This window comes from Harpia harpyja, chromosome 21 (genome assembly GCF_026419915.1).
Source record: "Harpia harpyja isolate bHarHar1 chromosome 21, bHarHar1 primary haplotype, whole genome shotgun sequence".
NCBI classification, from domain to species: domain Eukaryota; kingdom Metazoa; phylum Chordata; class Aves; order Accipitriformes; family Accipitridae; genus Harpia; species Harpia harpyja.
Window position 1 is genome coordinate 2,317,087 of NC_068960.1, and position 16,673 is coordinate 2,333,759.

The 16,673-nt window shown below is 52.9% G+C and overlaps 1 protein-coding gene across 3 annotated transcripts in view; it reads right to left on the reverse strand.

The window, feature by feature from the left end:
• Positions 1-3,597: 3,597 nt before the first annotated feature.
• The window catches only part of LMF1 (lipase maturation factor 1), a 206,732-nt gene continuing 193,656 nt past the window's right edge, over positions 3,598-16,673 (reverse strand). Inside the window, exon 8 of one of the 3 annotated variants that reach the window (XM_052773477.1) lies at positions 3,598-5,923. In XM_052773477.1, the coding sequence (XP_052629437.1) occupies positions 5,522-5,923 (402 nt within the window). In that variant the 3' untranslated portion in view covers positions 3,598-5,521. The remainder of the gene's footprint in view (positions 5,924-16,673) is intronic. The other 2 variants (XM_052773478.1, XM_052773479.1) reach the window with 2 other exon arrangements.

Here is a 16,673-nt window from a genome sequence, read left to right on the forward strand (position 1 = left end):
TTGCAATGACATCAGGAAAAAAAAAAAAATCTACAGCAATATAAAACAAAGCTGAAGGGGACAACCTGTCCTGAGGGACCGTCCCTGGGAACTCGCAGCAACTCCTGGGCGCGTTGGGACGGGGGGTTTGGATGTGCGGGAAATGGAACCCGTTGTGTTTGGTCATCCACGAAGGAAACTCAGCTGCCAGTAGGGCAGGACCCAGGGGGCAAGGGGCAGCGCTGGCAGGTCCAGCGTGGTCCCCACCACATGCAGGGACAGGAGCTCGACCTTCAGCGCAGGTTAAACACGAGCATCCTCGAGCCTGTGATTCCTCTCCCCAGGAGGATACGTAGGGTCTCCTCCAGCCTTTCCTCTCCAGGATGAAAACGCTCACCCCCCCCTGACCCAGCAGGGACCCTCCGAAACCCACGGAGGAAACTCTGGGTACGCCAGTCACCCGACCACATCCATCTGCAGGGACAAACAGCCCCAGGGCTGGGACGAGCCAGCGGGCAGGGAGCAGGGAGCACCTTTCCACGCAGGAGGGCTCGAGGCTCCGCTGCGAGCAGACCATCGCCGAGCGAGTATTGAATGCAGCGGCACGCTGGGGTTTCAGCGGGGGGGGGGAAGGCGGCATGCCCCGAGCCCCGGCCGTCCCCGGTGAACACGTGCAGAACGCATTTGGAGGGCCCACGTGATGCCACCGTCCTCCGTGCAAACACCGGAGCATCCTCCACCGGGGCTCCCCGCGGCCCCGTTCCCCCCCCCCCCGGCATCCCCTCTTCCCCGCAGGGACCCTGCCCAGGAGTGGGGGAAGAAAGGTGTCGATTAATTTGCGCGCACATGGGATCCTCTCCCGGGTATTTCCTCCCCACCCGTGATTTTGCGGGTGATGCACTGGAGGAGAGGCGAGCTGGCTGCTGCCCTGCCCTGAGCACCGTGGAGCACCCAGCAGAGCCACCCACGGCCACGCACTGGGACAGGGGAGGGCACCTTTCGGAAGACGCATTCGTAATAGCCCAAGGGTCAATAACTTTCATCTAGGAAAAGCAAATAAAAAATAAACCTGCTTATTTTTGGTCGGACAACGTCCCCTGAGATGCCCCCGGCTGCAGTGGGAGGCACTAGTGGCTCTGGGACCTAGCTGGACCTCATGGAGAAGCAGTAGGAGGGAGCAGGATTAGATCAGGCTCCGGATCAGGGAATGAGCTGGGAAAACACAGCCAAGATAAGAGAGTTGTCACAGGGCGGGGGTGTTCAGCCAATTGTTGATTTGACTGACGGACTCAAACCCCGCACCCGAGAGCCGGCGGAGTTTATGTCGGGACCCTAATCCTCTCTGCTGGGTGCTTGGTGGGTGTCCCCATCCCCTCTTCAAAGACATCTGAGGAAGAGGAGCTTGGCAGGAGCAGACCTCAGAGTTATCTTTCAAATGGATTTACGGCGCACTGACTTGGGAACGCCACAAAGTTTTACTTCCAGTGCATAGCTTAGGGAAAAAAAAAAAACCAACTCTCCCAGAAAACCTCTAGTCAACAGATAGCACAATGTGGTTCCGATTTCCTCACCCCCTCTAAATAATTGTTTCTTTTCTTTTTTAAAATTTTTGTCCCAGGGAAACGTTTCTAATTTAATCCCTTGCATGCACCTTCCTCACTGCCTTTGAATGTGTATTATCTTCCAGCCAGTGCTCCAGAGCGGAGCGAGAATTTTTGTTTTAAAAAAAAAAAAGAGAAAAGAAAAAAAAAGCTTAACAAGCACAATGCGCAGCAAACAGGAATGGAAATGCCGGTCTGGGTTCCATTATCCCTGACCCAGAGGTTGGAAACCAAAAGAAATTAATTAAATTGGGGAGGGGGGAGCCCAGCAGCATTTGCTGCTGGTGACCAGCCCACGAGGGATGCCCGGGGGACATCCGTCACCCATCATCCATCACCCATGCTGGGGGGGGCACCCTCCCTCCCGTGCTGTTACCGAAGCTGCCGGCTCCCCGGCACCCACGGAGACGCACGGGGCTGCCCGCCTGTGCCAGCTTGCTCACATTAAAAGCCGAAGGATGGACGGGGACAGGCAGCAGTCAGCACGGCTGGGGGGGGGCAAAGTCACTTTTAACAGTGACTTAAAATCCCCTGGTTTTGCCTGGAGGATCCCAAGGCAGGGATACCCGGCGGAGGGATGGGTGCAGCCACGGAGGTGGGATCCTAAATGGGCTTTTGCTGCGGCAAAGCCCCTGCCCGGGAGCGGGGTCGGCCCCGAGGAGGCAGGGATGGTGCTGGTGGCAGGGGTCAGCGGGACACGGGCTCTGCAGTGTGGCTGTGGCTGTCCTGGGAAGGTGAAAAGTGCCTTTTCATGGGAAGCTCCGTAATCCCGTCAAGCCAGAGAGCACACGGATGGTGTGTGCTGCTCTCGGCCAACTCACCTGCCGAAAAAAATCCTGCCCAAGGTCCCACGAGAGGTGAGACGGGGCCACAGGACGGGGTCCAGCCTTGCTCTACGCATCCGACTCCAGGGCTCGATTTCAGCCGTGGGAGAAGAAAATAAAAAAATAAATTAAATGCTTCAAATAACATCTGGCAATGAGGTAAGTGCAGGCAGCGCCCGAGCTCACATAGATGGGAGATACTCAGCGTGAAGCCGTGCCGTTATCTCCCACGTCCGTGGTGACACAAACCCCCACCCGTGAACTACGCCGGATCTCGACGGACACAGCCTGGCCTCCGTCGTCCCCAGCCCCGTGGCCGGTCGGCCGAGCCAGGAGGGACGATAATGGGAGCGAGATGCAGGATCGTGGCGTTCGCCCTCATCCCTCCACATGGTAATCGGAACAAAATGTTCTTCCATTGTTCGCAGAAGAGCATTGGTTTCCAACTATGGCAAGTATTTAGGAAAACACAATTGAGTCATAAATGTTATTTACAATTTGGAGCGCTCTATACGTTGCTCCAAGCCCCGCCAATTAAACTATTCGTCTTGGTTCGAAAAAGACCGGGTAACATATAGGACTTTCCCAGTCCCTGGCCAAGAGCGTTAATGCCTTGCAGAAGCGCGGCGGCTCCGAGCGATGGGCTCTGCACCTCCGCTGCCGTCACGGCTTTCCCGGGTGCCGACGGCCAGCCATCGCTCCCTGCCCACTGGCTCATCCCTGGCAAAGCCGGGCACCTCCCGGGACACTGCAGAACCTTGGGAGTCTCCCAACTCCCAGGCAGGAGGCCACCGGAGGGTCCTCTTGCTCCCTCCGGCCATCCCGAGCTGGATCTGCCAGGGATGGAGCAGCCGGGCAGGAGAAGTAACCACAAACCAAGAGGGAGCCCCGTCCAAACGTGCCCTCGAATCCACCGGAGAAGGGAAGGGAGAGCTGTGTTCTCGCAGACCCGGTAATCAGAGGCTCGGACAGGACACCAGGCACTCTCTCAAATGCAAACAAGTGCTGTGACACCCAGGACTCACCTTATTTATCGCCCGTCACCTCGGCCCCGTGGGAGCTGGAGCATCCCTGGTGAGCCACACCAGGGCGGGCACCGGGGGACAGCACCCGGGGCTGGGCTGCCCTCCCAGGGCTGCTGCTGTTTTCCCTTTTTAACACTTTCGGAAAAACAAAAAATGAGTGAAGCTCCCGCTGGTTATTCAAGAGCTGTTTGCTTTAATCCCTTTCCAGAAATCCGCTCTCAGTGGTGCCCATTCGGTACACGCGGTCAGAAAGGGGGAAGAAACGTGTAAAATGGCATTTCTGTGCCCGTGCCAGCGCCGGTGCCAGCTTTAACCTGCCGGTTTGCTTTTCCCAGTTAGGACCCATTTTTCTTTCAAAACCGCACCTGGCTGCTTTTGGCACATCTCGCCCGGGGATGGGCTCAGCCGGACGAGCCCCGGGGACGGGGGCAGAGCCACGGCCACCGCCTCTGCCTCCCGCGGTGCCCATCGGTCCCCGCCAGGTCGGTGGCCCCCGGGGAGGACGGCTCTGCCCCGAGCACCGAGCCGCTTCAGAGCCCGGCACACAGCAACGCTTTTCCCTTCGCTTGCGGCTTGGGCTGAATTCGCTCTGGAAAAGTGAAAGCCTTATTGTAAGCTTTCTGGCCACTGGAATTCCTCCCCGGGAGGCCAAGGTGAACGTCACTGCAAAAAGCCAGGGGGAAAAGCCCGGCAAGAGCCTTTCTGCTCTTCTCCCCTGCTTGGGTGCGTGGCCGTGCAGCCGGCGGCGCTGGACCGTGCCCGCGGGATGCTCGGCTTCTCCCGAACGCCGGCCGGTCAGACATCTCCGGCACCAAACTCCGCCAGCTCCCCAAACAGGCGGATTTCAGCCCTGGGGCCGCTGACAAAAAGCACCAGTTATAAAAATCCCAGGTTAAGCAAACAGGAAGGCTCAGCCCAGCGTGTCTGCGCTGCCAGGCCTTAAAACAAGACCTGTTTAAACGTGGTGGGGCTGGCGGCAGACTTGTTGACTCCGGCCGCTTTTCCAACCCGGCCGCTGCTGCCCAGGCGACCCACGAGCATCGGCAGCGACGGGACGTGGGACGGAGCGGCCGCACAGGGCTGCGCTTGTCCTCGGGGCTGAGTCACAGAGCCCACACGGCAGCTCCAGCAAGGAGCTATTTCGGGTTTCACAGTAAACCTGCGGCTTTCTGCAGGCAAGCCTGATACAACGGGGTTTTATGCGTTACACAGGTTGCTTTGATCTTTTTTTTTTTTTTTTCCCCCTGCAAGAAGAAACGTGTGCAGCAGAATGTGCTAACAAGCAATCGATTATTATAAACTACCCCGGCCAGTTGCTGGCTGTTTCAGACGCCATCCACGTTCTTGCTCTCACTTCCCTCCCGTCACTGTGATTTGGGCTCACCTAGCAAAACCCACGTGGTGGGACAATTTGGGGTGATTTTAAACAGAGACCGAGATGAGGGGAGACTCCAAAGCAAACAGGAGGGACAAGAGAAATTCTGAGTGAGGTCCCAGGGTGTTTTGCCCAGCCTGGGGGCATTGCCCAGCCCTGGCTTGCTATGCTGCCCTGGGGATGAACTGCAGGACAGCCGGATCGTGCCCGGCGGGCAGGACATATAGCTCAGCCCAGTCATTAACCTGCGGTGAGAAGGTGACGACCGGGCCCTTCTCAGGGCGACAGCAAGGGCAGCGTGGGGACAGCTGTGTTGGGAATAAAGCAGCTTTGATGGCTCAGTGCTGGCGGCACACATGGGGATGGGATGGGATGGGATGGGATGGGATGGGATGGGATGGGATGGGATGGGATGGAGGAGCGGTGCTCTGTGCCTGGCCAGCATCACCTCCGCATGAGCCGGCTGCAGAGCAGGACCCGGCTGCTCTGCCCGATGCCGGACCCCAGGGAATCTGTGAGCCTCAGGGGCCGCTGGCTGAGACAGGAGACCACCCCAAAATCTCTCCTTGTGCCTCTGCAGCCATCACACAATGCGATGGGTCGGGGAAAGCAACACCAACACCTACCCAAAACTAATCACAGTATTTGTTCACCTTTTTCCCAAATTCTAGAGCTGACAATTTCTGAATGGAGCAGCCTGGCAAAAGAAATCAATCATCAGGCGAGGCCGTGGCGAGAAGGATGAACAGAAAGAAACAGAAAGATGAGAAAAACCAGACCACAACAGCAGGTGGACAGGTTGGCTGGGAACCTTCTGTAAAATATGTGTAAACAAGGATATGGATAAAAAATACAGACAGAGCCAAGACATGTGGTTTGTAAGGGAGCTGACTGCTCTCCCTCTTCCCCAGCCGGTCCCTCTTGACCTTGCTCATCCTCCTCCATCAGTCCCGCACGGGGTACGGCCAATTCCTGTCTTCGTAAAACTTCTTCAGGCCCTGGAGGTTGACGGGGGGGAAGTAAGGGCCGATCCTCTTCCGAATCCACCACCTCCCCTCGCTGGCGTGCTTTCCCCCGGGTCGGCTGAATTTGTACTTGAAGTGTTCCCCTCGGATCCACCTGCAGAGAAACAAAGCACAGCCTGCTCAGGAGGGGCTGGTACCACTGCCGGGTGGAGGCAGAAAGGTGTCGGACCCTATTTACAGTCCCCTGGGAGTGGAATTTTTGAGCCTTTCTGTAGCTGGATGGAGAAATCAGCTCAAGGTTGCTCAGCCTGGCTAGCTCCTGCATCCCAGTGCTCCATCCATCCCTGGGGTGCCCGCAGCCGGAGGCAGCGATGCAGCCGACCCTGCTGGAGCGAAGCACCGGGGAGCTCCCGGGCTCCTCTTGATGCAATTTCGGAACGATGCACAAGGCAGAGAAGCTTTAATACCCCCATCCTGTGTGCTCCCCTCCACCGCCGCGCGCTCCACACACCTGTCTACAACCAAGTTTGAAAGAATAGTAATAAAAGCAGGAATTTTTTCTTTTTTTCCTTTTCTAGAGCAACTATGGAGTATTTCTGCCTGGGAGATTTTTAGGTACAGAGCCTGACTCCCGCCCCAGCTCCCCCAGCATCCCTCTGCCCCAGCCAGCCGCTGCTCCTTCTGCTCCGCAGCTTATTAGCGGGGCTACGAGCGCATCTGTTTTCTGGCCGCCCTGGGAGTTGACAGAAAAGGAGATTTTAAAACAGTGCAGAAAGAAGCATTCATCAGTGTCGCGAAACACATTCGGAGGCTAACCATGCCGCTCAGTTCGGGAGGTTTGGTCCCGCTTGATGTAGGGCATGCTGACAAGAGAAGGAGTAACACCCTGGTCCTCCAGCGTTGTGGTCCCTGTTTGCAGAGTGCATCGCCGCATTTGCTGGATAAGTTCATAAAATAACCCACAATATAAAAATGTCAAAGTCATGTCAATGCTCATTTAAACCTGCTTTGCTTCACTACTAAAATACAAACCCTGCTACTGAGCAGGGCACCACGCTCCTGCAGCTGCTCGCTCCCAGGGCTGCACCTTGGGCAGCCGTAAAGTTCCTTCCTACTGCTAAAATAATTAGGGACGACTCCTATATATTTGCCATTAGCGCCCACCTTTGTAACACCGGCACTCCGATGGGAAGCAGGGGAGATTGCAGATGACGGATAAAACTGCACCCAGTTAAAAGGTCTACTGCAGTCACATCTCGACATCTCAATTTAAATCTTGCTGGGTACCCAGATGAGCAATACAGAAACGATTCTCCTAACAAAACACATTAACGCGGAGCTGTTCATCACGCCCATCGCTCGCTGCTGACTTGCAGCAACCGGCATCATCATCTGTTTTCTGATTGTTTCCTGGCTGGAATGAAAACACGGCAAGTATCTCCATGTTTCCCCCTCCGCTGAGGACGAAGAGGGGATCCAAGGAAGCCCAGAGTAATGCATTCGAAGCTGCACTGGGACAGCTCTAATTTAAACAAGGGGTAAGGGCTGGGTGCCAAGGGAAGCGTGGGGACGGAGGTGTCCCCCGATGCCGTACCGCTCCGCAGCAGAGCATCCCGGGCCACCCCGGCACCCCATCTCGCTGCCCACTGACGGGGGGGCTGCAGGGAGGTACCAGCCCTCAAATACGGGAAAGTCGATGGGCAGAGGAGGGGGCAATGCCCCAGCCCTGGCTGGGGGCTCGGGGTGCACAAACCTGCTTCTTATCACCATAAATGCTGCCCTGCAGCTGCTGGTTTCATTACGGTTGGGGCCATTTCTCTCCCCGCCTCTTTTCTGAGGCTGGTAAAAGTCAAAGGGGGGCTGAAGTGTTGTTACTCCCACAGTGTTTACTTCGCAGGAGCACAAAATTTCCTGTTAATAATTAGAGCGTTACTGAATGGCAATGTTCCTGCGGGTCCAGGTAGCCTGCAGGCTCCTGTCCGGGATGGTTAGAGATTTCCAAGCTGTGTTCCTCGATTGCTTTCTTGAATTCAAAAAACATATCCAAAAAAAGTTTCAGTGGCTGATTTTATGTCAATCTCTCTGCTGCTCAAAGCATCCCTCCACCTGCCACACCGGGTCTTTTGGGGGTTTTTCTTCACTAAGCGATTGCAGAGCATCTACCAAGCTGGACCTGTCTCCACGTGCACCCACAATATGGGTATAACGGGGTGCCCCACGCTGAAGGAGCTATCTGCAAACCCCATCTGGTAAAGTTCCCATTTTCTAGAAGGGGATGCAGAGTGCGGAGAGCTCTGATCTGAGCTCCTGGGGCAGACCTAGGAGATCTCAGGAGATGCCAGGTCTCTGCTCAGACACAGAAGCGCTTTCTCCCCAACCTCAAAGACTGTCTTATAACCCCTCTGGAATGAAAATTTCCTTGTCCCTTTCGAATGGGCTTGCCTGCCCAGATTAAATAATATCTATCATCTGATTTGGTATGATTTTTCCCATATGTTCTCTGTCTATTAAAATGTTTGCTATCAAAGGGATCGGCATGTAAAACTAGAACCGTGTGAGCATTAAAGCAACCACATGCAATTGAAGATGCATTTTTGTTGCATAAAGTTTGCCTTTCTATCTGACTGTTTCAGGCTCTTCTGTTCAGAGCCTAAATCAATCTCAAGAATCCCCCCAAGCCCCCCGACCTCTAAATTGAGCCACCTTCTCGTCCCAGCCACGGTCACTCTGCTCCCCCCAGCCTGCTCCAGCCGAGCCGTGAGCTGGAGTGTTGGGATGCACGGTCCACGTCAGGATAACAAGATCCATGGAGGAGGAACCCACCCAGCTCCGTGAGCTGTGGACTTTGTAAACTCCACAGAGCTGAGCTCTTCCAGGAGCTGAACCACTCACCCAGCGATGAGCTATAAAGCTCCGGCACACCACAGCCCATGGCTCTTCGCTGTCCTGCACCGCCGGCACTTCCCTGGGATTCAAGACTTGAAGGTTTCCATTCTGGTAAACAGACGTACCAAAGAGCCTTTACAGGGCTGCAGCAGCCAACGTGTGCTGCAGGACGGAGAAACTGCAGCGGGAATACCTCCGAGCATCAGAATTCCTCTGAGCATCAAAATACGATGGCGGCATCCAGACCCTCTGCCAGCCGTCCTCTCCGTCCTTCCCAGGATTAGGGGCTGTGGGAGAAATGCGGAAAACCTGGAACCCATGGGAATCTTTCCTTGCAAGGCTCACAGATGTAAAAGCTGCAGAGTTTAATACTCACCGGAGCCCCTCATTTCAGGGCTCATAGAGTTTACAAGCTACCCCCGTATTTATAATCTACCTGGGTGCCTCAGTCCTGAAGTTACAGGATTTGCTAACTCCTCCAGCACTGCCTCGCTGGACCCACTCCCTCCTCTTGGGATTTGGGGAGCGAACGCGCTCCTGCACTAACAGGGCAGAAGCATTAACACCCCGGAGTCCATCATTTCAGGGCTCACAGAGTTTACAAGCATCACTTGGAGCCCTAGACAGCTTGTAACTCAGGCGAGACGCGCGCATGCGTGGTTGCCTGCAGATTAAGAAGCTGCTACAAGCTACAGATCACCTTATCAGCAGTTGCTTGTGATTTTTGCAACTCTGGGGCTCAGGCGGAGACCTTCTGGCTGGTGGAAGGGATCCACAGGTCTCTGAGCCTCCTCTGATGCAGGAAACCGCCGGCACGCGTGAACCTTGCTGGCTGCTCTGCAGAAATGGGAACATCTTCAAGAAGGTCATGGGGAAGCTACCTGACTTTGTCTACGTTAAAAGGAGACTAAGGCCACAGGCGGTCACCCACACTTAGAGAAGGATGAGCAAGACTCGTGTTTCAGAGGAGACAGTCAGAAAGGTCAGGAAGGACAATCCCGGCTGCAAGCAGTTTCCCAGGATTTACTGAGTGAACGCAAGCCGGCAGCTCCTCCTGGCTCCCCGGGAAGCACCGGGCACCAGCTATCGCGGCCGGGCAGGGAAGTGCTCCGGAGGAGCATCAGGCTGAACCAGCTGAGCCCAGGTTAGGTCCCTTAGAAGACACATGAGGGCAAAATAATCTCTTGAGAAGCCAGGAAACAAGATACGGTCAGATAAAGCAAGTCGGACATTTCTGCTCCAGGAGACGGAAAACCCTCTCTGCTATGACAACAACAGGGACAAGGGACAGAAGGGCCCCTTTGGCAGCTTCTCCCGAGCCCCACGGCGGTGCCCGGGAGGTGCTGGCAGAGCCACGGCGCTGATCCCAGTGCGGAAGGCTGGAAGAGGGAGGACCGCTGAGCCGCCCAGAAGGACCCACCGCCCCGGATGGGATGCTGGGACCTGCCTGCCACCACCCTTCTGGGCAAGCACCCGCTCTCCATCGCCACCCGTATCAGGCAAAGCCACAGCCTCGAGGAGGGCAGGAAGGCTAAAAATAATACGCGTTATTTTTTAAATCAATATATTCATCCCGCCAGATGCCCGGTAGCAGCTGTGCTGTAGCACTTTTAAGATTCGATCATATATCAGCCTATTATGACATCTTCCAACTGTACGTGTTAAAAATTAGCAGCAATATTGGAGTTGTTGGGATGGAAGGCTAAATCTCCCAGACAGCTGTAATTAGTTCCAGAGGGTGCAGCTGTCTCCCTGCAACAGCTGAGGGGTTTGAGGGAAAAAAACAGAGCCGGTGGTTTCTGTTAGAATTAATGGCCTGACAGGGCAAGGCGGGGTGGGAGAGGGAAGAAAGAAACCAAAACATGGGGCGTCTTTTCGATTTGGGGTTTTTTTTTGTTGTTGGGGTTTTTTTTATCACGAGGTTCCCCATTCCATTGTAAATCAGGGAGCAAGTGGCAGTGGAAAGTACAAATTCATTACAGTAACAGAGACTCCATCATCGGTTTTCTTGCTTATTCTAGCCCCGTTAGCAGGAGGGATCGTAAATTCATCTTGGCCCAAGTTTGCAGAATAAGGGCAGTTTTATGGGTTGTTTTTCAACGCCGCTGACTTCCCTTTCTCCAAGGCTCCTGCAGGGTCTGGCCCTGCAGAGCCGGAGCATCCTCAAAACTCTTCTGGGAGATGGGAAAGTGGGTTTATTCCCCCAGGGACAGGTTAGAAAGGGAGGCTCAGAGGCTGCACCTATACCGAGGGCAGAGCAAACCTTGGGAGAAGGAAACCTGGCTCCCCCCGAGGCTCACAGCACTGGCCAGGATTACTTTCGGCACAGACAGACCCAGTGCATGGGTTTCAGTTTAGTGTTTCGCAGGTGTGTCGGGGACGCGGCCGATGCTCCCCACGGAGCCAAGGCAGGAGCTGCCCTTGCCAAGGGAGATGCCTCCCACGGCCACGGGACACGCGGCGCAGTCCCGGCCACGGTGAAGCTGCCCCATGGCTGCATGTGCCACCGCTACGAGAGGTGGCTGGAAACCCCGTTTCCCACCCTGGGGGAAATCCCGATGCTCTGAGATGAGCTCTGCCCTCCCTGACAATGCTGAAAGACCGAGGTTGTTTTTACTGAAAGAAAATCCCTGAAACTTTCATTAAGGACAGTGGAATCATTTCATTCTGATAATATCAACCTTATAATGTTGATGATAAAGATTTTCTTTTAAATTATAGTACCTAGGGAAAGAAGAAATGAACTGCAATAAAACATTTCACCATGGCGAAACCCAGTGAGAAAGCCAAAAGAACGTGTTTATAGTTTTTCCCCTCTGAGAATCCTGTCACCTCCCAGGACAGTTTCATTGCTGGCAAAGCTGCTTTTCAGTGGGAAAACCATACAAAATATTCTACTTCTCTGGGCAGAAGACACCAGCGCTCGTGGGAAAGGCTCTGGGGACTCTGCGGATTTACATCGCTCCCTTACACCGTCACGTTGCGTGGACCACACGGGTACTTGGAGGGAGACTTGTCCCGGCAGCGAAATGCCTCGGGGTGAGAGGAGGCACTTGGGATCCAGCAACACAAGTTCAAACCCTGAGGGATTCGCATCCCCACGGAGCATCCCATGCCCATAAACACCGCTCCCGCCTCCTCTAAAGACTTCTGGGGAGAGACCTTGCAGAACAGAAATGCCATTTCCACCTACATCCCAGTGATGCCCATATTTTCCAGTAACTCCATACTCCCTGCCTGTTCTCAGCACTGCTTTCAACAGCCACAGAATTACCTTTACCCATTTTGGGGGTGTCCAAGGGAGCAGCCCCCAAAGCGGCTTCTACACCGTGCAAATAATATGACACAGTCCTTCCCACGGCTTGGGTTGTATGTCTCCACAGGTCCCAGGGGAAACCACCTGCATCTTCTGCCAGGGTCCACGGTGACTTACAAGGCCTGAAAATCCAGCCCGACATGCCCCCACGTATAAAGCCCAGTAGCTGTGACGCAAATGGGAAATAAATGGGCAATCAAATAAAAAAAAGAATACCAAACGCTATATTCTTCTTGCGTTCCTGCAGCCAGGTAGCATCAAATGGGAAGTGCTGCCTCCATAAATAACACCACCGCTACAAATCCAGGTCTTCAGCTACGTGTTGGGGCTTTTTCAACAAAGTGCTACTATAATTGGAATAAAAGTCCTTAAGTGAACATGATTTAATATCAGAGACACCGAACACTTCAGTCAAAAATAAACCTGATTTTTTTTTCCTCCTTCTGTAGGCAAAATCTGATTTTTGTTTTCTTTCATTGTTGCAGTCTGTTTCCATGGCAGTGTGTTAAACACTTATTAATTTCTCAGCCAAAGCCCTACCGTTCAGATTTATGACGGCTGGTGTTTTATGAACTATCCGCTGCACAATAATATTTTGTAAATCTACATTCCACAAACATCACTGTGCTTGAAGTAAAGCTTCACACTCAGCTAGGCTGGGCGCTCAACAATACCCTCATTTTTAATCAGTCACCTGTTTCTCATTTTAAGTTTATCACACTTGAAAAAATACTATAATTTCTAGAGTTGTAAAGAAACCTACAAACTTTGGTCTCAGAAATTTCATTTCGAAGGCATTAACTCATTTTGAAAGTCCCTTGGCTATTTAAGGTGTAGAGTTTCCATTAACAGAATAAACTCCGTGGAGTATGGAGCGTAATGTTCTTATGGAAAACAGTCCCTTCCCCTAATTATTTAGTCTAGCAGGGAATGAAAATAATTAAGTCTCAAAATTCCCTCTGGGGGGGGGGCGCGGGGGAATATGGGAGGAAAATTAGGTTTTTTTCCACCCAGCTACCGAAGGGAGCCGAGCCGCGGTGGGCACAATCCTTAGCTGGAAGGTGGGAGTGAAGGTGTGTTAAAGGTTTGCAGCAGCCGCAGGCGGGCTCCGGCTCACGGGTGAGGGTGCAGGGATGTCCTTCGGAAACTATCACAGCTACAGCCACCCTGAATTATCTTTTCTTTCCAGGTGTTACCGCTGAGGCTTAAATTTAAGGCTTTTCACAACTAAAATGAAATTGTAACAAAAAGATGATTGCTGGCTGTAAGCGGCCGTCAGCGCTGAGGATGCCTGCATCCAGCGCTCAGTTAATAAGGGGTCCAGATAAAAAAACAGAAGATATCCCGCTAACTGCTTCTTCTTATACTTCTTGCACCCAGATCGGAGGGCACGGATCAATCCCCCGGGTTCTGGCCGTGCTGGGGATGCAGGGGGGCCGCCAGCCCTGCCGGGAGCTTCAACGTGCAACAAGGGGACATTTAAAATAAAACAAAGAAATGGTGTTTTTGAAATGTAAAGGAAAAAAACCCCAAACCGAGCAGGTGAGCTCGCCCGAGCAGAAGTAACGCTGGGTGAAAAGGAGCTGACGCAGCCGCAAGCGCCACAAGTGTAAACCCAGCAGAACTGGGATGGGGCACAAGAAGTGGAAAAAAAAAAAAAGGCAAACGGTCACTTCAGTTCCCTTACGCAGGGAAAGCGCTAACAGCAAACAAGGAATAACCGAAGAAATGTACATAGCAACGGGAATCAGTGACCGACGTGAGAGCCCAGTGCAGGATCCGACCCTGCGCCCACCACCCCAGCTCAGGGAGGTGTGAGCACCCACCCGTGCCCCCAGCCCTCGCCTTCACACCTGGGTAAAAATCCGAATGGTGCCAATGTCCCAGGTGTTTGGATTTGGCTCGCCAAAACCCGAAACGTGACCCACAACCTGGGATCCAGAGTGAAACGGGGTGTTGGATTTTGGTCTGAGCCAAAACGAGCATTTGTAAATTGTTATTTTTATTTTACGCCACCCAAAAATACACTAGACCCATGAAAAACTTTTAAAGCAAAGCTAATGCCAGAGCAAAGGCAGCTGACACATAAAACCAGTGCTGGATCCTGATCTTTTCCTACTATAAACTAGCTGCTAAAGAGTGAAAACAGAGTCTGTGCTTTGGTTAAACCAAGGTAACGCATGAATCAAGACCCTGTTCAACAAGATCTATAGCACCGTGTGTTCAACACAGCATCCACACTGCTGTGTAATTACTTATTGGACCTGCTTGTATTCCTCGGTACGCTCTGCAATCGTCATCCTATAAAAACTAACAAAGATAAAGATTTGCTTTTGGTTTTGCTTTAAATTCCTGAACATTTCACTTCCTCACCTGTTACAGAATACAATAAAAAAAACTATTCACCACCTGGAGCAAAGTAGTGTTATCCCAGCCACATCTCACTTCATTATTTTCATTTTAAAATGAGTTCCTGTGTTCAACTACCTTATTTTAATTTTTTTTAACACCACTGATGCCAGAAAGCTTAGAAGAGATGCAGCCCATCTATGGCAAAGTCTTGGAAAGCAAGACATGTTATACATTTTCTTGATTTTTAATCTGTTACAATGTCTTGTTTTCAGCCTCAGTCGCGGTGAGTACCAGGAGCAACGTTTATGGCACTGGGGGACACGTGGTAATAAACAGCTCTGGGATTATCAAATGCTTCTGTCGCTCCGTGAACCGCGAGAGTCGTTTATTGCCAGCAGCCACCAGATGGTCATGGCTTCTGGCTGCTGGCACCAGGGGACACCTAATTCAAACCGGTGACTCGGTGTCTAAAGGTCCCAGGTTCTGCTAAAACCCCTGGGGTCAGCCAATACTCAGGTCTGACTTACTTACTTTTTTTTTTTTTTTTTAATTAAAAAAAAGCAATGCAAAGGAACACCCCACAATGAACGCCGCTCGGTGAATTTATGGCACTGAGCCTCGGGGACACGAGCAAAGTTTGGAGAGACTCGGTTGATAAATCCACCCGAGATGGAGCCGACGCAATGCAGGTTCTCCGGTCGCTCTTCCAGCTCAGCCTCGCAAACGATGCCCCAACACCATCTCCGCGACGAGCTCCCGACGGACCCAGCTCCTGCTGGATCCCGGTGGGCGAGCCCTGTCGCTGGGCTGAACTTCTGCCCGCTGTGAGCTCCGGCGTTCGTTAGCACCCTATTGAGGCACCCACCGCCTTCGCCACGTGAGCGGTTGCAAAAGTGCTGGGGCTGCACCGTGCCCCTTCCCTGGCCACCAGAAAGGTGCCACCTCCATGGGGTCTTCCGAGCAGTCCCCAAAAAGGAGGTGGCAGGGAGCGGCGGGGAGGTCCAGCTCGCTGTCACAAGCTGCGGACCCCACTTGGGCTGATAAACGCACGTGCAGTCAAACGAAGGTCCGTAAAAACAAAGAGAAAACACGGCCAAAACGGGAACGCAACCCGGAGCAAAGAGGTTTCACGTGCTCCTCTCAACACCACCGAGCGAGACCAGCTGATGCGCAGCATCAGCGCGCTGCTCCTCGCACGGAAAGCCAACCCCAGCGCAGCTCATCGGAGCTAAAACCCCTCCGTACGCATTATTAAAGCTGGATCCGTCTGCGGCAAGGGCTGTGCCGCTCTAGCCCAGCACGCCTTTTGTAGCAATAATTAACAGAGGTCCCCGCGAGCCCTCCTGAACCGGAGCCAAGGCGTCATTATTTGTGTGTGACAGATCCTCTGCTCGGGTAACCCAACAAACTGTGACACCACCCTATAACGCGCCCTGAGCTATAAACCATCGTTTACGGGAACTCCGGTACGGCTGCGAGTCTCTGGGCTACGGGCAGGATCCTGCCGGGAGTGCCCGCTGGCTCGCTCTGTGATGCTGCACCGACGGGAAAACGGGTTCTCAAATGAAAATATGTGCAAAACCCCCAAAATAACTGTTCTTACAGAGGTCTTGGCTCCTGTACTCGGAGGGAGTATGTTCCCATCAGCCTGTACTGATGCTCTGATAAGGTGCCTGTGCGCTACGAGACAGGGCTGGGTGCCTGGGGAACCCCAGAAATGCGGTTATTAGAAGTACTCAAATATGATGATGGGCAACTCAGTGGTTGTATTCCAACCTGTGCTTCTGCTCTGTTTTTTTGCAGGTTATATACATTCAGCTCAGAGTATGAACCATCTTGGGTTTGCACATTTATACCACCTTGGGATGTGTAAACTGTCTCCGAGGAAGCGGTTTGGTGAAAGGTGGAAGTTCTTAGTGTCTTGGCTGGAAAAGGAGTCTCTCCTCAGAAGGTTTGGGGGATGCACTGCGCTAAAGCTGAAAAACTTCAGCAGGGTTCAAGAGGAAGTTCATTTCACATGGTGCTGTGAACTTTCAGCCTTGTTTGCAGTGCATCCTAAGAGCCTCAAATGGAAAATATTAGCAAGAGCATAATATTACTTGAGTTGATCCAAAATTCCCTTAAAATGTTTTCTCAGCTAAAAATAACTTCATCAACAAAATACACTTTTGTGAAAAATTTCCTTTTGTAAAAAACCTTGGGGTTTCATCTGTGCCTTCCGCTTGCTGATGTTTGCTTTGTCTCTTCATTGAAAACACAAACACTTCCAAGACAAGTGTCCACAAACCCAATCCTTTCTGCCGGACTGTTTTGTCTTTGAAATACCTCAGTAGGCCGGTAGAAATGGTAG